At 39.6% G+C, this 25,155-nt stretch overlaps 1 protein-coding gene across 3 annotated transcripts in view; it reads right to left on the bottom strand.

Annotated features, from left to right (window-relative positions):
• Positions 1–25,155, bottom strand: part of FBXO11 (F-box protein 11) — a 75,527-nt gene that overhangs the window by 3,204 nt on the left and 47,168 nt on the right. For 2 of the 3 annotated variants that reach the window (XM_030498827.1, XM_030498828.1), the window contains exons 6-20: positions 24,386–24,469; positions 24,171–24,303; positions 19,961–20,067; positions 19,751–19,862; positions 14,563–14,669; positions 14,337–14,474; positions 5,749–5,966; positions 5,077–5,162; positions 4,898–4,992; positions 3,356–3,478; positions 3,166–3,251; positions 2,740–2,816; positions 2,484–2,627; positions 1,449–1,559; positions 195–302 (exon numbers count right to left, since the gene is read on the bottom strand). In XM_030498827.1, coding sequence (XP_030354687.1) covers positions 195–302; positions 1,449–1,559; positions 2,484–2,627; positions 2,740–2,816; positions 3,166–3,251; positions 3,356–3,478; positions 4,898–4,992; positions 5,077–5,162; positions 5,749–5,966; positions 14,337–14,474; positions 14,563–14,669; positions 19,751–19,862; positions 19,961–20,067; positions 24,171–24,303; positions 24,386–24,469 — 1,729 coding nt within the window. The remainder of the gene's footprint in view (positions 1–194; positions 303–1,448; positions 1,560–2,483; positions 2,628–2,739; positions 2,817–3,165; positions 3,252–3,355; positions 3,479–4,897; positions 4,993–5,076; positions 5,163–5,748; positions 5,967–14,336; positions 14,475–14,562; positions 14,670–19,750; positions 19,863–19,960; positions 20,068–24,170; positions 24,304–24,385; positions 24,470–25,155) is intronic. The other variant, XM_030498829.1, reaches the window with a different exon arrangement.

Below are 25,155 nucleotides of genomic sequence, written 5' to 3'. Positions count from 1 at the left end.
TCTTAGATTTTTAGACAAGGTAACTTAAGTTATTGCCTTATTACCTTCAGCTGAAACTCTTAGTGTCAACTCAGCTTAAAGTGGTACCAGATCTGAGCCAAAAATGGTAAAAAATAGCATGGTAAACCCCAAACCCAGCAGCAAATTCAAACCTGCAAAGTGAACAAACCCAACCAGCAAGGGCTCAGGCTCACCTTTCATTGTGACATTGACACCAGACGCGAGAAATAAACCTCCAAAGCGGTTGTTGAAAATCTGATTGCCTTCTAACGTTGCAGTTGCGTGATTTGTTATTTCAATACCTTTATTGGGTCAGGGGGAAGAGAGAGAAGAAAGGGGAGAAGTTAAACCCTTAGTAATCGTGCATTTGTACCTCTTGTCACGAGCTGTAGTTGGTTGATTTTTCTTTAAAGCCACATAAACTCAGGGGGAAAAAGGAAAATTACACAGCTGGAAATTACACTGTCATTTGCTATAGAACTGAGGTTCAAATACTTCTGTTGCATCCTTTCAGAGAGCCATAGCTGGCATGCGTGCTGTCTGGTCGTAACAATACACTATTACTTTATCTGATAATAAAACAGGATTATGACTGTGTATTTTCAAGAGGGATATGATTTCTGGGTGCTTAAAGCTGTCATCTTCATGTATATCCGAAAGTTCTTGTCACATACCTTACCCTTTTTAGAGTATCCTTAAAGAAAAAAAATTCTCAAGATGGGTAACCTAAAATTCATTTCTTTAACTCTCAGCTTTTATCAGTAACCCATGTCTTCCAAGTCATTTGTCCAGGACTGCTCTTGACAGCAACCTATCCTTCCCCCCCACCACACTGAAACAACACCTTTAGAGGCTCTTCTCAGAAAACTTCCTTCTTCTGAAAGAAAGATGGGAGAAAACTCAAGAATGCAAATTTAGTTGGAATGGAATGCAAAAAACGTATGTAACTGCAACCATTAAACAGCAAATTGCACAAAAGTCACTATCAGACAATCCTCATCTCTTTTGGAGTAAGAAATGCTCATTTTAATAATTTCTCAAGTTTGTGGAGTAAGAAAGTTGAACTTGAGATGTAATTCGAACATCTTTAAAATGTCTACTTGCTGTTTCCTAGGTTTTAACGCACTGATAAAACATTCAAACTGGCATCCAGCAGATCAACTATTAATATGCCCTAGACAGATATGCCTAAATTACTTCTAAAAGAAAACCATGAAAAAGTATTTCACAGAAAAATGGGAAGCAGAACATGTGTTGTTCCTCAGCATCCAGTAATTCCAGAGACTGCTGTAAAGATATTCTGGCTACAATTCTGAAATAATTTGTAGAATACACAGAAGGATATCCCCAATCTCTGATAAAACACCTCAATACTGTGGGGTAAACAGCTTTGTGAAGAGCTTACTCCAAGCTCTACCACTTCAAGACTTGATTTAAACAACACAAACCTGCAGCAAATCCATCAAATATTCGGTTTTTCCTTAGCACAGGGTGGCTGTTGGTGCTGATAAGAACACCAGCTTGAGCATTCCTGAAGATATCGTTCTCTTCCAGGAGACCTATGACAGACCAAACACCACACTGGAGCTGGTTAACATTTCCTTACCTGTCACCATCCTGTGAAGTATTTGCAAAAGATCTCATGTATCATCATCCTGCTAATTCCTTTTAGTTGGGGAATACCCACCAGTAGCACTGAAGTTAGCAAGACAAGTTTAAAGTGATCCTCAGTGTATAATAATGTCTTTTTTCAGCATACAGCTAGAACTTGGGATCATATGCACCATTACAGAAAACCCTGTTTTACTTTTGGGGAAAGACCAAGTCTTTTCACTTTCCAGAGTTTTCTTCAATTTTTCTAACATCTTTCTGTTCTTGTCTTCTAGAAGGAGCAGCCTGCCAAAGCAAGGCTTAACTTGCATTTTTGTTACTGCAGGACAGGGTTAAAGTGCTTAACTTAAAACTAAAGCTCATTTACAGCAAGTGATTATCTACAAAATGCCAGAACCTGGTATCAGGACACACAAGTGTCAGGGGATTTCAGGGGAGGACCAATTCTAAGTTTACAAGTGTACCTCCTTGAATATGTGTCTTTACTTTTACACCACCACTCCCCCCCCAATAAATCTTTGACACTAGCTGAACTATTCAGATGTAGGATTTTGACTGTATGATTTGAATTAAATACTGTCTTTCAGTCAAATGGCAAAGCTTACAAAAGCACATGGGATAGAAGAACTGTCCTAAGCAGCAATCCAAGAGTCATCTTGGATGAGATTAATTACCTCTCTGCTTCCTACAGATTTCAGTATTAGTGGTAATTAAGACTAAAAGCACCAGTGTATGTTCATTGTAACTATTTCATTACTTCAGAAGGTGAGAGCTAGGTTTCTAAAGAGCACTTTACAAAGGACACTGCTTAATCTGAAATGAAACTCTTATCCAGAATATTCAGTATATGCCACAGTAAGGGAAAAAACTACCTCTTCCCCCATTAAATATACAGATGCCTCCATCTCTTCCATCATGGATTTTATTTCTTCTTAGTGTAGGATTACTGTCTGTTTTAATCCATACACCAGCCATTGCATTATCAAAAATCTCATTGTCTTCTATAAATCCAAGCCCTAAAATTGAAGGAAGGGTGGAAAAAAAAAATAAAATCAAAAAGGATAATAAATGGGAAAAGGTAATATTGCAAAACAAACAGTTCTGGATAAACGTGGAAAACAAACCTACCAGAATTATAGACAAGAATACCACCATTCTGACCACCCCAGATCTTGTTGCGTCTGATTTTGGGGTTGCTTCCAGTTCTAGAGAGAAATGTAAGCAAAGAAGTCATGTAAAACAGTTTACTGTCTCCCAATGTTTAGAACACCTCTAAAGAAGCAGCCCATAGATCTATCTCTCTGCTTAAACATCTTACTTTCCAAAAATACAGATGTACTTTAGCTTTACAGACTTCAAGCGCCACACGTTCTAGTCAACATTCAGTGTATTATAATAGAACCTTTTTCCTAAGTTGAAGCAGAGGATATTCAGACATACTGGATTTGCAAAACAGTTATTTTTAGAAACAGGATGACAAGAACAGTTAAAAAGACACAGAAGAGCACAGAACAAGCCACATCTGTTTTGACATCAAACCAGAATACACTTTACCTTATCTGCACCCCTGAGTACATGTGATTATAGATGTCATTGTCTTCTAAAACGCCATGTCCGTTGTCATAAAAATAAACTCCAACCTAATACATCGAGAATTAAATTATTAATTCCAAAGTATGAAGTATAAAAACACAGAATAACTTTATCCTCAATGGCCCACTTGTAGCCACAGAGCAACACTCACTTGTTTCCCACTGTGTATTCTGTTTCTCCTCAAGACTGGAGTGCTCCCTGTTGTCACCCAGACTCCAGCCAAAGTATTGCTGTAAACTTCATTTTCCTCAATCACACCTTGTCCTTTTTCATGCTAAATACAAGACAGTTTCAGAGTTGAGATAACCTGCCAACGGCCAATACTGTTTTCCTGGCTGTACCCATCCCTCCCCAACATGGCTTCTTTACCATAGCAAAGGAATTCTTTTTTGAGTACTTTTTCAGTAACAGCACATCATGATGTTGAATGTTTGCCATAAAACAAAGACCACTCTCCATGTAAATCACTGTATCTTGGGCTTGTTCAGCCTGGAGGAGGCTCCATCCAGGGAGACCCTGTAACATTCTTCCAATACCTAACAGGGGCCTACAAGAAATCTGGAGAGGGGCTTTTGACAAGGGCCTGTAGGGACAGAACAAGGGGAAATGGCTTTAAACTGACAGAGGGGAGACTTAGATTAGACATTAGGAAGAAATTCCTCCCTGTGAAGGTGCTGAGGCACTGGCACAGGTTGCCCAGAGAAGCTGTGGCTGCCCCATCCCTGGCAGTGCTCAAGGCCAGGCTGGACACAGGGGCTTGGAGCAACCTGCTCTAGTGGAAGGTGTCCCTGCCCATGGCGGGGGCTAGAACTGGATGAGCTTTAAGGTTCCTTCCACCCCAAACCATTCAGTGATTCAATGATCTCAGGGCTCTGCAGTAGTCTTTGCAAATCTCTGCAAGCTGCTGGTAGAAGAGGTATCACCCCAGTGCCAACTCTGATGAAAGCTGTGACACTCAACTCACAAACCTATACCTACCCCTGTCCACCAGACTGACAAAAAATTGGCATGCCTCTCAAGGTAACTATCTTTACCATGTGCTGTGCTTAAAAGTAAAGCAGTAGTATTCTTGGTCACGGTAATCTGTTCTGGTTAGATCTACAGAACGAACAGATGAAGCTGCGCACTTGCAGCATTAGCTGAATCACACATAACTTTTGGCAGAAAGATGGACAAATTATCTCTCAGAGCCTGATATTGTTTAGGTGAACCTGACAGCTCTTTCAGTTCAATTAGCAGAGCCCTTGCAGACACTGGGAATTGCGCTTTATTCTTCCCTTTTACAATACAGGACCGTACAGCAATTGCAATGTATAGCATCCTGAAGGCAAAAGACAAATATTTTCTGAGGTCAGTGGTAAGCACATTACACTCCAAAAGAGCTGAACACATGTCTATTTTTTTACGTAATGACAAACTGCTATGAACACTAAGCCTTTAAAAAGCTTTTAACCAAGAAATGGTGAAATTCTGTCATCTATCCAATTATACATCTTTTACTCTGTAATAGAAATAATTTAGTGTCATTCTTTTAAATATCAGCACCCAGCTTCAGTCTATTAGAATTAACCTAGTTTATAACGTAAGAAGTTCAGTCATTGTAACTACAATCAAACATTTTACAGAGCACCCCTTCCCAACCTTGATATGAAGAGAAAACAAGGTTGTATGCCTGCTTGTAGGTAATACTCACTACATAAATTCCACCGTGTTGACCATCATGAATCTTGTTGTGTCGAACTATGGGACAGCTGTTTGTTCGAATCTGTATTCCTGCTAATGCATTACCTGTTAACAAAAAAAATGTTATTGCAGACAGCTTATGTACTGGTTTGGCTCAGAATTCAAGAGGCAATAAGCAAATCAGCTTACCATAGATGTCATTTCCTTCAATAAGGCCTCTTCCATCACCAAAGATATAAACACCACCTTGATTCCCATTAAAAATTGCATTGCCCCTAAGAAATGGAAGTATCCACATTATGAAATTATTATAATACAGCATACACAGGTATGTAGTGCCTAGGACTGTACAACAGTCAGATTTAAAATAGAGAATTTATGTTCTGTTGCTTTGAGAACTACATACTTCCATGTATACGTCCAAATTAAAAATGGAGTTCAACCAAACACAAGACAGCAACTTCATTTTCACACATACACAAAAGTACTTTCAGTTCATTATAAATAGAATCATAGAGTGGTTTGGGTTGGAAAGGACCTTAAGATCACCTAGTTCCAACCTCCCTGCCATAAGCAGGGACACCTTCCACTAGAGCAGGTTGCTCCAAGCCCCGTCCAACTTGGCCTTGAACACTGCCAGGGATGGAGCATTCACAATTTCTTTGAGCAACCTGCTCCAGTGCCTCACCACTCTCACAGTAAAGAACTTCTTCCTTATATCTAACCTAAATCTCCCCCATTTGAGTTTGAACCCAACAATAAATTAAATAATAAATAAATCATATAAAATTGCACTTTTCTAATCCCCATTTCATCTCTTCTTTGAAGTAGTAAAATATCAATGAGGGGAAAAAAAAATACCTTATTGTTGGGTCACTATTTGAGGTAATCCAAACACCTGCAAAGTTGTTTGCATAGATTTTATTCTCGATGAATTGTCCTCTTCCTTTTTCATGAACATAGATTCCTCCAGTCTGGCCATGATGGATTTCACACCGAACTACTGTAGGGTTGGCATATGCTTTCACTTCAAAACCTGCTATCCTGTTTCTGTGTATGTTGCAGCTTTCAAAATAACCCTTAAAACACACAAAAAAAAACGCAGTTTCCTGTAAAAGTCCTTTTTGAAATTAAGGCTATTCCTTACCCTCCGTCCCCTCTAAATACAATCCTCATTTAAAAGACAAGAGTATCAAAATTGACAATATCTAAATGCTTACATAGCTGATTATTTTTTCCCCTCCAAAAATAAGATAGTGTTTCAATAGACACTGTGTTTGCATTGCTATTTATTACTACCCATGGAATATCAATGGCAGCTGTGGATACGGCACCTCAAAGAGGACTGAATGTCAGGTTTCCTTAGCAGCTCCTAAAGATCAGACTCCTGTCAAAGGCCATAAAGCCCACAGGTCCAATATGAAAAGGACAGTGCTATGGAGAAGACTACCTACTTATTTTCAAACTCAGAACCATACATATTTGATAAGAATAGACTGATTTAGCAAAAAAAGTCTTTAAATTTCTTTGAAATAACTGGACAGAATAAATACATATGGATGTGAGAGTAATTTTTCTAGGGCTGGATTGGTCTGAGCAGCAAACTGGTAAAGTTCCCCCCAACTCCCCCTTTTTAAAAGGGTGCACACTTCCATTTAGACACTGCAATAGTAGTAGCAGGCCTACAACAAAACTGTATTTGAACAAAGGCTTTATAGGTAGGAAGAAAAAAAAACAAGAAAATGTTCCACACAGCCATCCTGGGCATGCTCTTTCTGCTATGCCAACAAGCATTCGTGTAGCAGCATGAAGAACTGGTCCACCTGAAAATTCATCTGGCAAACGGCAGAGCATTTCTCTGACACAGTTTTGGAACACTTTGATACTAAAATTCAACCTATTCTTTGAGGTGAACTTTAATGGTATTATATGCCCATTTTTCCCAATTAGAAGAAGAGAAACCGAACAACTGAAATAGAGGAGGTATCTCTTACTGGAGATGGTGGACAATCACCAAGTGACACGTTTTAATTTGTGGATGGCTTGGACGCAAGTTCTGGAAAGCTCTAACCCAGACTATCTCCAGCGGGCAGATGTGGAGGGCAAGACTAAAAGCAGCACACAAGACATTCAGAGCAGTACTCTGCTGCTGAGAAGCAACCAAAACTGCACTGTTCCTTACATCCAAGAACACACATTGACAGCAAACAAGAACCAATCTTACTTCTTCCTTTTCTCCTAGATGGTTTTGCAGAGCACAGCAAGATAGACATCTTTAGTATAAACCATCTATATATGATTTCAGACATAGTTTTAGTATTATCAGTCCTCACGATGCGAAAGATTAGCTGCTTACTGAACTGGTAACGTGTATAGGTAAAACATCTGACCAAAAAGGAAAGGGGCCCAACTTCCATTGGTCTTTGATACCCTCATAGGCACCTTGCCTGAATACTATTTCTCCTGTAGCCACCTAAGTTAGTTAGTTAGTCTGTCTTGCTAATTGTGACATTTGTTTTACTTGCAAACTACAAAAAAACCTGCAATTCCTCCTCCTGCTCAGTGCAACTGGATTCCAGTGTTTGTACTCACATGACCTACTACCAAGAGCACCTCAGTCCTGGAGTTTCTACTACCTACGACATGTGAATTACTCAAGTTACTGCCAACCTAGGTAGAAAGCATTCTTACTTATGTGCTGTGAATTGCTAAGGGACTTCATCGAACATATCTGGATTACAAACAAGCAGAAATACATACAGTTCAATGAGGAAATCAAGGCAGCATGCACGTCTTCCTGCTTTGAGGACTGCAAGCAGGGAAGGCACTGCATTGATTAAACATGCTCCAAAAAACACACTATCGGTGTGCACAGCTTGGCTCCTCAGGCCCCTCTGGGAGACAAATAAAAAAATGGAATGGAAACAACCTACTTTCTGTAAATATCCACAGTATATTTTCTTCAAGGACTTAGGATTAGATTTCTTCAGAGTGAGTCAAGATGTTTTCAGAGTTCTCAAGGAAGCTGCACGCTAAGAGACAGAGGAATCTAAAGGAGATCTCAGAAATACACCTTCATGTCAAGAGGCAGTCTTTGGGACTTCTTACCCCAAAAGGAACCACTTCTTTGTCCTCATTTTCACTTAAAATGAAGCCCTCGGAGAAACTTAAGATGACTATTTAGTATAGAGCTAAATCCTCTTAATAGAATATATAATTTCAATTAAAGTATTACTATACATGGTCTGGTATCTTTTTAATTACTTCACATATCTTCCCCTTCAGTGCCAAATATGTTGCGACTACGGCGACATGATGAAGGAGAAGAGGTATTTCAGGCGCGCTTCCTCACAGCTGTTTCAGATGCCATGTCAAGTTGCAAACAATAAGCAGAGCTTTTATCACATGGTCAGCAACATCTCCGTAAGCTTCAGCAAGCACTGTTATCTAACAGTAAGGAAATTTGGAAGAAATCCTTTTAACTCTTGAAAACAATACATACACTGTGTAACTTTTAAACTTGTTTGGAAATGAAGAAGAAGAGAAGGTGCCTTTGCTTCTGTCCCAGTGTATCTACACAATATGCAACTTCGGAGAGGAACAGAAGTACCTGTACAAGAACTGTACTCTGCCACTAAGCCCCAGAATACCATAACATCACCTGAAAGCAGAATACAAGTGTCATTTCATCAGAAAATAGAAAATGGAGCCTTCAAAGTTATTGCTTTCCACCTTCTTGAAAAGAGTAGGACCGCTGATTGAGTAGAAACTGAGAATTTGCTGTAAGCTTCTGTGAAGGAAGTGCTCCTCAAAAGTTTAGCAGAACTAAAAAAATAAATCCGCATCTCAGATTCCCCAATAAGACTGAATGCTGGGTCAGAAAGTCAAGGCTTTCTGCAAGGTAAGATCCTACAACATTCAGTATTCATAAGGAGAAACTGCATTAAAAAGTCCAGTCCACCTCATGCAGGGTTAGCTTAAGCTGAACTGCTGACTTTGAGCTGATGCAGTTAAAACCACTGTACTGCCGCACTTCTTGAGACCATGTCTGAACACCACCTGTGTGTGTAATTCACAGAATCACAGCCTGGTTTGGGTTGGAAGGGACCTTAAAGCTCATCCAGTTCCAGCCCCCTGCCATGGGCAGGGACACCTTCCACTAGACCAGGTTGCTCCAAGCCTCTGTGTCCAACCTGGCCTTCAACACTGCCAGGGATGGGGCAGGGACAGCTTCTCTGGGCAACCTGTGCCAGCGCCTCAGCACCCTCACAGGGAAGAATTTCTTCCTAATGTCTAATCTAAATCTCCTCCCTGTCAGGTTAAAGCCATTCCCCTTGTCCTGTCTCTACACGTTCTTGTAAAAAGTCCCTCTTCAGATTTCTTGTCAGCCCCTTTAGGTACTGGAAGACTGTTATAAGGTCTCTCCGGAGCCTTCTCTTCTCCAGGCTGAACAAGTGTTATGCCTAGACCTCAGCCTTAAATTATAAAACTATGCTTGTTCTTACAATAAATTGGAACTCCTCTGTTGCTTGCATACAACTACTAAATACGATTTATGATAAATACCTCTAATTGTCTTAGACAACTGGCAGGAGAGGCCAGAGCAGGGCACTGAAGGCTGCCAATGCAGTGTTAATGCCTGCTTGTTAAACGTTTGGCACAAGCACGAAGGCAAACGTCAGAATATTGCCAGTTTAGAAATAAGAGGTTAAGTTTCTACACGTATCCAAACACAAAGAACAGTCTGAGAGCATGGAACTGAAAAACAAAGCACTCCTGAACCTTTCAGAGGCAGCACTCCAGCACAGAAACCCACGGGAAAAGAACATGTAGGCCAGGAATTCGGCACTGGAATGTACTTATCCCACTTCACAGTCACAAGCAATGGGGAAAAAAAAAGCCACCCCCAAAAGTAACAGAAGGGAAGTGAGAGAAGTGAACACAGAAAATTCATGAATTTGTTTAGATACGTAGGATTTGTATCTGAAAGATACCATGTCACTTAAAGAGTATGTAAATACTGCCAATGATGCCATTTCATCAACTCCATCACTAGCATGATGCGGAACAGAGGACACTGCCAAAAGCAGACTTTGAGATAGAAGAGGAGGGGGGAATCTTTCAAAGGAGTTTATGACTAAGATTTTAATAATTTTTGCAGCTGAGAAATATTATTCACATGTTCTCTTTAATGTGTTAGCATTTCCTTTAAACAAAAAGGAAACATTTATTTCTATTCCATTTTATTTGTGATCTCACACTGATCACAGCATTGGAACAGGCATTCCACTGGTAACAAAATAGATCAAATACACTTGTATTTAAAATTAATCAAGTGAATTCAGTCTGGCTTTTTAATTTTTTAATATTTCAATATTCACATATTCAATATTTATACTTCAGTGCTTACAACAAGAAGCAGCTCCTAGCCAGGCTTTCCAATTAACCCTCAAGCATATAGACATCTTCCCTCCAGGAGTTATTGAAGCACTCTCCTTTACCAGTTCTCTACAGCTTAAATCACTTCATCACTGTTTCCAAGCCTGTTTGAGTCTTGAAGGAGTGTAGGGATCTATGTATCCATTGAAGCTGATTAGGAGTGCTTATACAATACATTAATACAGCTTAAACGAGACAGTGGCAGTGTCCAGACAATGAGATAACGTAAAACAAAGATATAACATCTTAAGTTGCCACCACTCTTTGCGAAATGGCCAAACAACTACATCTCGAACAGCAACTTGGGTAGAAAGGAGGAAGGCCTCACTAGATTTTATCCACAGTGGATTTTCGATTCATACTATTTCCAGACTGCCAACACTCATCAAGGACCCAAGTAGATGTGAGTTAGAACTAAAGCAATAGAGCAAGTACTTACAAGGGAACGAAGACACGAAAGAGAAAAAAAAAGATCCACAATTTAGTGCACCTAAAAACACCCAGTCAGGGCTAAAAATGTCGATCTTCAAAAACCAGCTGCTTCTCCTCTTCCTCTTCCCTGAAAGCTTTGCTATGTTATGTATTAGCTATAATTGCATTAATCATTCAGCAAAATTATGGAAATTTATTTCCCCAAAGGAATGTCTTATTATGAGAGATTATTATTCTATTCAACAGGCATCTGAGACTTAATCAACAGTCCCCCAACAGATGACACAGTGTAGAAAATCCTGATGCAGAAGTTCAGTAGGAAAGCTAAAGCAATTTAGTACCTGAATTAATAAACATTTTATTTAGGAATAACATTACTTCAAAATGGTGAGCTATAGTTTCCTTGGAGCAAACATCAGATGAGTAAGCTCAAAACTGATGTTTGCTGTAGTTAGATCTCTGAACAAGCTACATTTTTGGGAGGGAAAGGGGTGGTGACAGCAAGATGGAATACATGAGGGATACATAAGGAACAGTGGTTCCAAAGGTCAGATGACAAAAAGTGAGAAAACTGAAATGAGAGAACAGAGGTCCAGTCTACATCCAAGCTATGTGTGCAGAAGCGTGACTTGGGACCCATCTTTCTCAGCTAATCAAAGCCATTAGTATCTAATGCTTGTATTTTTACAAGTATTTTTTACAAGTATTACTTATCTTTCTCAGGGAATAAGTAAGATCTACCAGCAAAACTACTTTTTAGATTATAAGACATTTACTTACGAAGAATATCCATGGATATAATATAGCCTGTCTAATTATGGTGGTCTTGTCAAAGAACAAGTCTAGCACATATTTAGCCGTAGCTCATCATAAAAATTTTCTTCTGTATACCCAGTCTGAATCTCCCCTCTTTTAAAGCCATTCCCCATTGTCCTATCACAACAGGCCCTTGTTAATAAGTTTGTCCCCATCTTTTTATAAGCCTCTTTTAAGCATTGAAAGGCTACAATAAGATTTCCCTGGACCTTCTCCAGGCTGAACAAGCCCAGCTTTCTCAGCTTTTCCTCACAGGAGAGGTGTTCCAGCCCTCTGATCAACTTCGTGGACTCCTCAGGACCCGCTCCAACAGGTCCATGTCTTTCCTATGCTGAGGACTCCAGAGCTGGATGCAGCACTGCAGGTAGGTTCTCATGAGACCTGGAGATGCAGAATCACCTCCCGTGACCTGCTGGTCACGCTTCTTTTGATGTGGCCCAGCATATGGTCGTGTAGAGCTCTTCATCCACAAGTATTCCCAAGTCCTTCTGAAGAGAAGGCTTCTCTCAATCCCTTCATCCCCCAGCCTGTATTGATATCAGGGGTTGCTCCAACCTAGGTGCAGGACCTTGCTCTTGGCCTTGTTAAAGTTCACATGGGCCCACTTCTCAAGCTTGTCCAGCTCCATCTGGATGGCATCCCATCCCTTGGGTGCATCAACAGCACCACTCAGCTTGGTGTTGTCTGCAAGTTTGCTGAGGGTGCACTTGATCCCACCATGTCATTGACGAAGATATTAAATAGTACTGGTTCCAATGCAGACCCCTGAAGGACACCACTTGTCACCAATCTCCATCTAGATGTCAAGCCATTAACCTGTGCCCTCTGGATGCGACCATCCAACCAATTCCTCATCCACCAAACAGTCCACCAATCAAATTCACACTTCTCCAGTCTGGAGATAAGATATTGTAAACAATGTTCTAGATGACATCTGTAGCCATTCCCTTGTCCGCTGATGTGGTCACTCCATCATAGAAGGCCACTAGGTTGGTCAGGCAGGACCTGCCCTTAGTGAAGCCATGCTGGCTGTCTTGAATCACTCCTCTATCCTCCATTTGCCCTAGCGTAACTTCTAGGAGGATCTGTTCCATCATCTTCCCAGGCACAGAGGTGAGGCTGGCAGGTCGGCAGTTCCCAGGGTCTTCCTTTTACCCTTTTTAAAATTGGGTGCAATGTTTCCCTTTTTCCAGTCACCAGGGACTTCACCTGACTGCCAGGGCTTCTCAAATATCACGGAAAGTGGCTTGGCAACTACACCAGCGAATTCCCTCAGGACTCTGGGATGCATCTTGTCAGGTCCCACAGACTTCTCTATGTTCAAGTTCCTCAGATGGTCACAACCCTTGTTTTCTCTTACAGTGGGAGGGACTTCGCTCCCCAGTCCACCCACTTATGAGGTGTGGGAACAGAGGTTGCCAGTGAAGACTGAGGCAAAATAGTTGAGTACCTCAGCCTTCTCCTTGTCTGTTGTTACCAGATTGACAGTCTTGCTTATTGAGGGGATACGCTTTCTCTGACCTTCCTTTACTGGCAGACGTGCCTGTAGAAGCCAATCTTCTTCTTTGCATCCCTTGCCAAGTTCAGCTCCATCCGTGCCTTGGCCTTCCTGACCCCATCCCTGGGGTCAACTGGGCAGAGCCCCTATACTCTTCCCAGGATACTGGTCCTTGCTTCCACTGCCTGTGCATTTCCTTCTTACGCTTTACTTTGACCAGCAGGTCTCGACTCAGACATGCCAGTCTCTCACCCTCCTTTTATGATTTTTTAGACCTAGGAACCAAGAGCTCTTGTACTCTATGGAAAGCATCCTTAAAGATCTGCCATTTTAAGAGTGACTAGAAGAAAACTACTCATTTTTACCAGCTGGATGGGGGGAACTGGGGACTTTGTCATTCGAGCAAGAAAAACAATGATTTGGCACTGTTAGGAAGACATGCTGAGTATTATCCTAAAATATATCAGCAAATAAAAGCACAGAATCATAGAATGGTTTGGGTTGGAAGGGACCTTAAAGATCATCTAGTTCCAAGCCCCTGCCACGGGCAGGGACACCTTCCACTAGACCAGGTTGCTCCAAGCCCTGTCCAACCTGGCCTTGAACAATTCCAGGGAATAATAATAATTCATTTCAGTGGCAAAAATCCTTTCTGTTTACTTCAAGGGCTATGCAAACTCATTACTCACTACTTTATAGGTATATGGAAATTATCACTTTCATCCCACAGGAACAAAAAACCCACAACATTTTTTATGAAAGAAGGAGTGAATTCTGCAAGGAAATTCTGTGTTAAAATTCCAGAATAACTCCATGCTAGAAAAGTCCTCTTCCCAAATAAGCTGGACATACCCTGTTTGAGATTTAACGTGAAAATAAGACTAAAACTCCACAGAGCATTTTAGTTCATTTTTAAATCTTCCAGCACCTTACTTTTCATTCTGTTTCAAAGAAAAAGGAATGCAGTGATAGTGTAAATGTAAGCCCACCATTTACATCCTATTTCAAGAGGTATTTTGTCACTGTAACATAATTTGATGTAACAGGCTGCCAATCAACTGCAAAACCCTTTCTTAAACCTCTTTCAGCTAAAAATGTCTTTAAAGTGAAGTTACTCACTGAAGGGTAAGAGAAGAACAGTAGGCATATTTTAGAATATCTGTTCACATGTAAAAGCACCTCTTTTGAACCTTTCTTCAATGACAGGGAAAATTAGCTATGATATACCTCTATTTCTTTCTTCAAAGGAAAACATATACGTTACCATGCCATGGTCAAAAGTGAAAACGCCAACATCACGTCCATGGTGAATGTGATTGCGTCTGATAATGGGATTTCCATGGTTTTTAACCCAAATCCCTGCTAATGCATTATTGGAGATCTCATTGTCCTCATATATTCCCTAGGAAATAAAGATGGAAATTAAAACAGGACTGAAGAGTGGTAGTGAACAGTTTTATCAGAGTAAAGAAACTGATACTGAAAAATACCTGTGCATGGTCTGTAATATAAAGTCCAACATTTTCACAGTCGCTGATGTTACAGTGTTTAATAGTAGGACAAGCTCCTTGGCCACTAACGCATACTGCAGAGCCAACTGGAAGAAAACAGCACAGTTACCATAGCTTCAAAGCAGAGTGTATTTATAAATAGTCTGGCAGTGCTTTTGCAAGAAAAGTTAGTGTGAACTGGTATTTCAAAAGGACTCGGCATGCACAGCGCCAAAGCACTGCAAGCCACAGGCAGAAAACACATGTCATCATCTTGCAGAGGCAAAAAACGAGGTAGGAACTGCTTTAAAATCCCTCTGCAAGGGGCAGCTGCATACGACTGCCAGAATAGACAATAGTTTATATATTAATTCATGCTTATGACAGTTGTCACTCACTTATTTCCCTATGTTAGGCTGCCTGTATACTGACTGTTCACATCAAAGGACAACAGAAATACAATAAAATTCTGTATTTACTGCCTTATTTTACTTCCCTTCAAACTTTCCTAACCCCATAATTCCAAGAGCCCAAACAAATAGTATTTCTGTAGCATACAAAGACACACGGTCTATCTAAAGATGAGCAGGATACAAATAGCACAATCTTGAGTACAAAACTACATACACATCAGAAACCAAGAGGTCTCTTCCCAGCTGAATTACAAAGCCCCTTGGATCATTTTAGCTACCATACCACCACCCAGAAAACAAACTCTTTGCAGGCATCAAGGACTCAAAGTGCTCAGGGCTTCATCAGGTCAGCTCAATTCCCTGAACTCCATGAAATAAGAAAACATGAAACTCTGCAGCCACTAAAAACAAACTGTGGATTCACAGTGATTTCAGAAAGGTCAGAGCTCATCCTGGGGTATCTGGCCTACGTAACACACACCTTACCCACAATTAAACATTAATACATAAGCAAGCCAGTACATGCTCGATTAGTCAGTTTTCGTATTACCTTCTAGCACAGAACCACAAAGACCGTACTTTAATAATTCATAGACTCAATTACAGAGGGTTTTTTTTTTTAATCCTGAAGAAATTATTTTGATTGTCAAGTCTGACCTTATGAATAATACAATCTATAATGATTCCCTGAATTAATTCCTGTTTCAATTCTAGTAGCAGGAACTTCAGCGTGTATCTTTTAGAAACACATTTAATTTTGATTTGAGTATTTCCAACAACTGAGAAACCACCATAAAGCTTGTTAGCTTGTGACAGGGTTGCTATCCTGTTAATGTCCACTTTAATTGCTGATCTGAATTCCTCTAGCTTTAGTACCCAGTTCCTGGTTTTCTGTATACTAGTGCACGCCATTCCCAATGCATGTACATATTTAGTGCAAGCAATTTAGTCCTTCAGCCTTCTCCTTGATGCAAGTCACAAATTGCAGTCAGTATGTTTTTCATGACAACCAAATTTTTCTGCTTTATCTTTTAAGGACTTTTCGTGGAACTGTTTCTAAATTTTCCACATGTTGCTATGGACACCAGGAAAGAGCACTTTACTCTGAAGCAGGACTAAGCAGAGGCGTAATACGGTCTCTCTACTTCTGCTCAGTATTCCCACTGCTGTAACTAAGATTCACATCAGTTCTTTTAGTCACTTAACTACAGGAGAGCTCATATTTAGATCTTTACCCACAACAACTCTTTAAGCTTTTCCCAAGATTCTCCAGCTTTGCAGGAGAGAGGTTTATCCCTTACAACTAAGAACAAAACCAAGTTGTGGGTATAACTGACTTCGCACTTATTCAGAGTAATGTGAATATTGTTTGAGAGGATACCTTCCAAAAAGGCAGCAACACATCCTCCTGGCTATTTAGAATACCCTCAGCCCTAAGTCTTCATTGTCTACAAGCCTCATCAATATGCATTTTATTTCTTCTCTGTAAGTCATTGATAAACGGCTTAAAGTCAAGAAGTCATCTTTGAAATAGCCACAAAAAGGCCATTTATATTTACGTTGAAAGTTATTTTTCATCTATTTAATGTGTGCTCTGGTAATTCTGTAGAATTCTAATCTTTTAAGGCACTATACACTGAAGTCAAGTATTTTTCAAGGATCTGTGCAATTATATCGGGACTGCTACCTTCCTTTAGTCAAAATCAGTCATCAACAATGCTGATGGTGTGATGCAACCCTTATAACTTGCTGTAAATACACATTAATTTTTTTTCAATCCTAAATTTTACTCCTAAATTTTACCTCCTTATCCTACCCAGGAGCAGTAAGCAGAACTACCTGCAATACTTTATTTATCCCTGTGCCACTGTTCCCCACCCTGGGACATACACCGTCGCTCCCAGGTTTCAAGTTACTGTTGATACACAATAAAAGTCCAGAAGATTTCTTGGCCAGTTCTTTTTAAACTCCTGCATGATTTTAGAATGTCTTTTTTTACAGCTGTTTAACCTCAGCCACGGTTACTGTCAAGAGTGGAACATATTTCATTATCCCTCTAGGGTACGAACACATTTATCATTCCTGCCTATTCTCATTAAATATGGAACAAAAGTTACACAACACTTTGCCATTCAAATTCTTCTGTTCTATGATGGATTACCATCACTGCTCTCACTCCCTTTGTTTCCTAAGTTAAGACACAAGCAGTTTCTTTTAGACAGATACTACATCTTGTCTTGTTTATCAAGTTCTTCTCAGGGGTAGGGAGGGTATTTTGTTGGGGTCTGTGCAGCTGGGGGTATGTGTGGTGGTGGTGTCCCACACATTACTGCAATTCCTAGTTTCCTACTTACATTAATTGGTAATAATTTCTCATTCCTTGTATTTCACAATTGCTTTCACTCCCTTTACCTCTTTTGGTGATCCCAAGCAACCGTGGATTTTTGGGAAGCTAGTGTGGTGTTCTAACATCAGTCCTCCATCACATTCTGCTTATTTAAATGAAAGCAATCTTTACTCTGACTCACTTCACTGGACTTTATTATTGATCATGTGAAATCGGTCCTTTTAGAGTACCAAGCACATGTATTACTGGTTTAGGCTTTATTTGGTTTACTCAGAATATAATGATTGCACACACTTCAGCAATACTTGGCGGGGGGGGGGGGAAGGCAACATTGCCATCCACTACTACTTTTATCTGTCAAGGTGAGGACTAATACAGATTTCTTCTACAATAGATGCAATAGAAGCTCTAGACTCAGTATCTTGCATTTAAACTATGCATTTCAACTTTATTTAGAAGTATTTCAAAGATGCTTCGGACGGGCAGCAAGGGACCTCCAGCTTAAATCACTGACACTTACATAGCTCCCCTCCTTAGGTATTACATACATTAATAAGTTTACATATATCAATGTAAAAATGTGGTTTAATGCAGTTTGGAGATCTACAGGAAGGGTATCAAGCATGTACTAGAAAATTTTGAATGCTTATGGATCAATACTTCAGAGATGTCACTGGAAACAGTAAATGCCTTTCTGGCAGCCTGCCATTCCTTCTTCCCCTTTTATACACAGTCAGTACTTCCTGAGTAGGTTATAGCAAGGCTTGGAAGGATTAAAAAAGTCAATATAAATTAATAATCAGTAAGTGATGATAGCACAGCCTACACACAGCCTCCAAAATTAACCAGAAATTTTAACTTTGGAGAAGCAACAATTCAATGTAGCAAACATTCAGAAATCCAGAGTATTTGAAGAGGGCAAAAATCCAAAATTCTCAGAAATAGTCTCCCATAACGAAGTGGTCACGAAAAAAGATTAATCAAAGCTTAATTTCAATAAACAATTTTCACAAAGACGTACTAGTGTGTTTATAAGCACGTGTTTTTTCAATATGAAGCCATGCAGCTCTTCAAACTCCTTTTATAATGAAGCTGAATGTGATCCAAGAAACAAATTTAATTCCTCTCATTTGTTATCAGGGTCTCCAATATTGATATATAGGAACCAGTATAGGAACCAACAGTATATATTTCTTTGTATACTTCAATTTCCCAGTATTTAGGATTAAATAAAGAACTCAAGTTACTGAGAGCAGCTAACTGTCCTTTGTTCCTCTTGTTTAGCACTTTTGCATACTAGCTGTTATGCCTCCAATAGAACAGATGGTGTTTCGAAGTGCAGAGCTGCCTTGACCAAAAATGTAGTTTATAGCCTGAAACCTCCAAGAGCGAGCACATCTTCCTCTGCAAGGCACAGACAAGATGTCCTTCTACCATTCTTATTACAGTTCTCTGCAGAATTCCCTCCTCCAAAGTTCACACCAGAAAAGCATAGGGTTTATTATCTTGTTGACAATCTCCTTTTAATTCCTTGCCTATATGTTGAGCTGAGGAACCCTTATGCACAGCCTGCTGTGTCGATCCACTCCATTTCACTAGCTGAACTCAGGTATATGAAGTTCATAGTGCCATTTCCATGCAAAGACTCAGGATCTTCATTCTCCTGCACCTCTTCTTTCTGACACTCCAACTCCATTTCATGTGGTTGTGTTCAAATACATTAAACTTGCCATGTTGTGCATGTAGTGATTGCCAACTGCCATGTCATCCTGCCAAAGACTGACCTGCCATCCATCCTCTCACTTCCACTGTCTCTGACGCTTTCTTTCCTGAATCTGGACTACCAATGTTCTCTTAATCAGGCGATAAAACTTCCTCATTATCTCTGATAGTGAAATGAGTCTAACTTTCCACACTACGCATTTCTTCTGCCTGTATAGAAACTCATACATTGAATATGTTGAATCATTCCCCTCTTAACAGGAAACTGAACTTAGCAGTTACAGCTCATGACTGTTTCATGCCATCAACCCAAATACTGCATATTACAATGAACCTAATGTGAAAGTCACATGTGTGCCTCCTTCAAATGCTCTCTCCTGCCAGTTACAACTGTATTTATGCCAGAACCAGGTAAGTTTATATGAACTGTCACTTTTCAGGTTTTAAACTAACTGCCCAGAGTCCAAACTCGTTGAAAAAGAAGACCAAGTATACATTATCACAAAGGTCTTGGATGCAAAGTAGTCACTGTAATAACACCATTTCCAGACAAAAACTGCTTGCAGACCTGTATTGAACACCTGCACCAAAAAATGAACTATTGTAACAGTGATCATAATCAATTTGTGTGCTGCTTACATGTGCCCTGGTTAGTTTAGGAACTTGAAACACAGTGTTAATGACAAACAATTAAAAGCCCACTAACCCGTACAAGTACTTCGAATAATACAGTGATCTATAATTGGGCTGCAGTTCACGGTGATCTCTAAGCAGTGGTGTGCATTGTGGTGCTGAGCAGATTTGTCATCAGGGTTGAACTGAAAAAGGAAGACAATACAGCAATGTAGTATTTATTTAACTGCTCAGGTATGAAAATGAAATTATTAAGAACTCTGCTGAAGTTTGAGTGTCTTACCCTGATTGTCATATATCCAACATAGGCATCTTCAGAACCCTCCATAAAAACGAAGGTGGAATCTCTAGTGTTTTCTATTATAACTTTATCTGCTACTTTTCCAGGTGCTGTAAAGAAGACATTTATTAAATCTGAGTTTATGCCACTGAAAAGAAATCCTCAGAAGAGTTATAGATTCTGTCCACAGCAACAAAGGAAAATGAACAGTATTCTTGGCACATAAATAGTCTTCTTGTCAGAAAAACCTTAAAACAGAAAGTTATGAAGACAATGAAGAAACTAGTCGAAGACAATCCTGCACCAATTTAATATCTAGAACCAGGAGAAAAATCTTCTCTTGTACAGAGCTAGTTTTTGACTATTCCTTATCACAAACTGAATTACCAGTTTAAATATGGATACCAGTCTAGAGGCACTGTAATTCTGTTACTAAGTTCAATTTATTTTGGTATTCTAAACCTTTTAATAAAAGCTAAATACATACATTCCAACATTAATATGAACCAATTTAAAGAACTACTCAGGAATCTGCCCATGACCTACAACTGACCTCCCCCTATTCTTCAAACATAAGATTCAGAGTTTTGAATTGATATCCTCATTCTTTAGAAGAAAAATCTTACAAAATTAGATTGAACTATACTTCTGAATGTACAGAAGGTTTCAAAGTGGTCCCTTTGCAAGTTCCCACAACATGCAATTCGATTTCCTGTATTAATAGCAAGGCTCTGCTCTATTCTTTATCCTTAATCCAAAGGAAGGAAATATTGACATTGGTATGCAACAGCCAGAAGAGGGAGCACAAAGTAACAACGATCTCACATCGGTATAAATTCAATGATACTCATTCACAAGCAAGGTAGTTTGATTCAAAACTGCACATTAACCATGCAAGCCAGAAGAAGCCTTCCTCAATACATGCAATGTAAAAATATTACAGCAAATAACTTATCTGATAGCAATTTCCAACCATTCCCAACTTGAGTCACACAAATGTGACCAGCTATTTGCCCTGAATTCTGTATTTTATTGAAGAGCCCACACACAAGATTTCTCATGAGCAGACGCTTTTCTGTTGCCTGTACTAGTGTCAACAGACAAGTGGTATGTCCTGTTCTTTAGCACTCGGGCAGAAAGGTGCCAGCCAGAATGAAGCAACGTTTACATCATTATCCAGCTTGTTCTCACTATCTAAAAGGCAGATCTCTGCTTTCATTACTGCAGTGCTGCAAATATTTTAAGGTAGTCTAGCTCTGCTTCATACCACTATTCACTTAGCACTAGAAATAATTCAATAGAAAACATATAATAAGGGACTACCTAAAGAATTAAAAATTAACTGGGTGTTGCCTCAGAAATCTTCTAGTCCTCAAAAGGAATAAAACAATTTCACTTTTCAGTGTATTAACAGAACAATAACTAGATTCTGCAGAAAATAGCTGCGACCCTGTTCAACTGTACCAGGCAAAAAATGCAGAGGCCCTTTTAGATCTTGCAGTCTGTAAAATCTACAGCAAAGAACACAGCTCTAAGCTAGTCTAAAACGTAATTTTCAATAAAAAGATGCACAACGGGTATTTAAAGAAGTTCTCTGGCACCCAAAATTAAAAAAAAAACCCAAAAAAAACCCACCACAAAACCCAAAAAACCAACCTGACAGTCTTCATTTTAGATTTTTCTACCTTTAAAATTACAATAATTCTTCTAATTGTTTTTAGTGTTTTTTTTCTTGATCAGAGAATCCTTTGATAATCCCTTTTTCACTTGCACATTAAGTCAAATGGAAAATAAAGGGGGAAAATGAAAACTGTATCCCCTAAAAATACAGAAAACACACATAATCAGTGAAGATTCTTAGATCAGGACACATGTCAGTACAACTGTTGAAACTCGGCTATTAAGATGAGAGACTGTATCTTGAATGAGATGAGCACTCCACGGAAGGCTTGTATTCCTGCAATCTGACACCCTAGGTATTAGAGGAAAGAAATCAACAACCCCAAATTTCAACAGGACAACAAACGCAGAATACCAGGCATTATTCTGCAAGAACATTTTGCTAATATGAGAAAGAAGCAGCTTCTTGAAAGCTCGACGTATGCAAAACTCCCTTTCTAATAATGTTGTGCTTCTTCAGAAGTCAGCAGAAGAAACTATTAAAGAAATTTGAGTAGAACTGCAGAGAGATTTGGTGCTGCCTTAATCCCACCATTCTGAAAAGCATGCCAGACTGAACAGAGAAGAGGGAGTTCTCCAAGGCTTAGTGGTTCACTTTAATTTGTTTTCTTTTCCAGACAAATGAAAATTGACTCCCTCTACAATGTCACTCACCATTCGGTGGAGAAAGTCTGAGGAAGTGAAGAGTCAGCAGTGCCAGAAACTGAAATATAAATACATCTAGCATTTCTGGATTCCTCTTGGAGGTTTTGTTCCCCAAGACAGCTATTCTGTTACACAAATACACAATGCAGATCCCTTGCTTTTAAAGAATTGTAGTTAAAATAACTGTTTTTCTGAATAACTTAGTTAATTCCACTGGAAGGGAAAGCAGAGAGCCTTTCAAAACTTAAAAGGAGCCTGAGAACATGTAGAAGTTCAACCAGATATCAAAGATGTGGTTTCAAGTTTCATGTAGTAATAGAGAAATTTTATATCCTAGGTCAGTGCTGATCCAGTTTCTTCTGGATTTTTAAGCACTTCAGGAATACAACTTGCCCTGTTTGCACTGGCATCTATAACTGTCATCTGAAAACAGATGCTGGGGTTATTTTGTTATTTGTCTAAGGCCATGTCTGCATTAGCAAGCACTGCAGCATGACAGGAGTAGCACTACAGAGTGACGTAGTGCTGTGGATCAGACATCCACACCACATGTGTTGCAGGACAGGAAGGGTAGAAGAGACACTGACTTTGGACAAGTCCTAGCCTGGTCCCTCTGACTGAATGTACACCAACTACTAGAGAGCAGTAAGAGTATTCCAGGAACATGTCTCAGATTAGTCTCATCCAAAAGGAATCCAGTTTGTGCTCCAAAATGTCTCCACAGTACAAACCAAAGCACTGTAAGCAGGGAAGTTCAGGCTGTGAGCTTCAGAAATGTAATCATGAACTGACAAACTAACACAGTACTAACACAGCTGCACTTTGCAGATCTGCAGGGACAAGTTTTAAGGCTAACGCTGGAAGAATCTGACTGCATTGCTCAAAACTGTTCTTGCTGCCAAGGCTGTGAAGCCAAGGCTGTGAAACCCAGGCAAGTGCCAGAATAGGCTTGCTAAAAAACAAAGCAGCTGGTATTCAGAACAGATAGATACCTGAAAAGAGATACTTGGAAAAAACAAAAAACAAGCAAAACTCAACAAAACCCTCACAAACAACACCCCCCCAAACCCCACAAAAAGCAACACACCACCTCAAATAAATCCCAACCAAACAAAAAACCTCGACCCAGACAGACAGTATCTCAGAAAAAGCAGGGAGTAGACAAATAACTTCTGGGTTACCACAGGAGCAAGAGGTCTGAGAACCCTTAATCAAGGTTTCTACCAGACATTTAGACAGTTGAAATTCTTACCACGCTATCATGCTACTGGGGATTAGCATGCTCGGAGTGGGGACAGGAAAAGCAAACAGCTCCACAAGCACCACAATTTGCAGCCAGGTGTATTAGCTTACACCAACTTCCTAAATCTTTCCTATTCCAAAAGTCTCACTTCCTCCTCCATAAAGGTTCTCCTTTAGAGGAACAGAGAAAAGAACTTCCTGTCTCAGAATCTTTCTGCTGGATGCTCTCATTTCCTTCCTCAAGATGGAATTAAGATGCTGAAGGAAAATGGGACAGATACTAATTTCAGCTTGCTCCCACTGCTGGATTCTACTCGGGAGATAGGTTATATATAAACAAATTTCGTAAGAGCTACCTGAAAATTTCAACTGCAGCTGCATAACTGAGTATAATTCCTGACAAATTCATTTGTTGCTCTTAATGAAATAAAAAAATCAGTTATTCCAAGAACAAACAAGCAGACAATGCTACTTCAGTCTGAAGCATCAGCTACTTTTTAGTTTGGGACACTCGTACAGAAAATTCTTATTTATTAGGCTGATGAAGAAAGATGGTCATTTATACTGGATATTTAATACACCAGAATATCTTTGCAACTGAAGTGGTAATTAACACAAGTCATATTTTGAGACAAAGATTAAATACCTGCACCGATCATGGTGATTGGAGATTCTATATATATCCATTCATCAGTATATATACCAGAGTGAACAAAGATAAGTCCATCAAAATGAGCTTCTTGAACTCCACCAAGAGCATCTTCAATAGTATCATAATACTAGAAGAAAAGGGACAGGTTTAGAGGGAAATATCCATGCAAAGATATAGACATATTCTTAGGAACTGCTTTAGAAACATACCAACATATTTTCTCTTCCTTTGTATCTTGCAGGATTACTGTAGAAGTGTTCAGCAAAACCTGGCTTTACATGTGCTCCTTTGTACTGAAACAAGGAAAATAGTTTTTAAGCTTGCAGACAGGTGGATCTGAATGCACAGACAAGAGATCTACTAACTCGCTAATTCACAAGCCATTTGCTGGTATCAGTTTGTTCCAGGGACGAAGGATCATATTCTGACCTCCCATATTAGGCACCCAATTTGAAATGGCACCAGCAGAAACAGTCTGAGCCTAAGTGATCGACTAAGCCAAGAAGCTAACCTACTTACGCAGCCACAAGCCTCTGAAGTGACTGAAAAGCTTCTTGTACCTTATCTGCTCCACAGCAGATGTTCTTATTTCCATCTTTTGATTTTCTAGCAGCCTGCTACAAGACACACTGCATTTCTATGGCAAGGGAAAAAGAATCCTATACCTCCACTTTTGATAGAGTATGGAACAAAGAACCTTGCCCTTAACAAGCTTCAGGATTTCACTAACCAATTACACATAGCATTGTGTAATACACTCACCTGGACACTTATTTCCCTTACTTATGTTTTTCATGTATTATGCCGAGCCATTTTCACAATACCTTTGAGACTTTGGATTAGAGGTTCAATCACGTGCCTTAAAGGTAACTTGTTTAGCTCCAGTCACATCAGCTGTAAATCACTATTTAAGCCTAAGTGATATTATCCATATACTGTTTGGTTTACTAGAGATGATGCATATGAATCTGACAACCAG

This window comes from Strigops habroptila, chromosome 10, assembly GCF_004027225.2.
Source record: "Strigops habroptila isolate Jane chromosome 10, bStrHab1.2.pri, whole genome shotgun sequence".
In the NCBI taxonomy this organism is placed as follows: Eukaryota; Metazoa; Chordata; class Aves; order Psittaciformes; family Psittacidae; genus Strigops; species Strigops habroptila.
The sequence above is the reverse complement of the archived record's forward strand: the minus strand, read 5'-3'. Positions and strand labels throughout refer to the sequence as shown.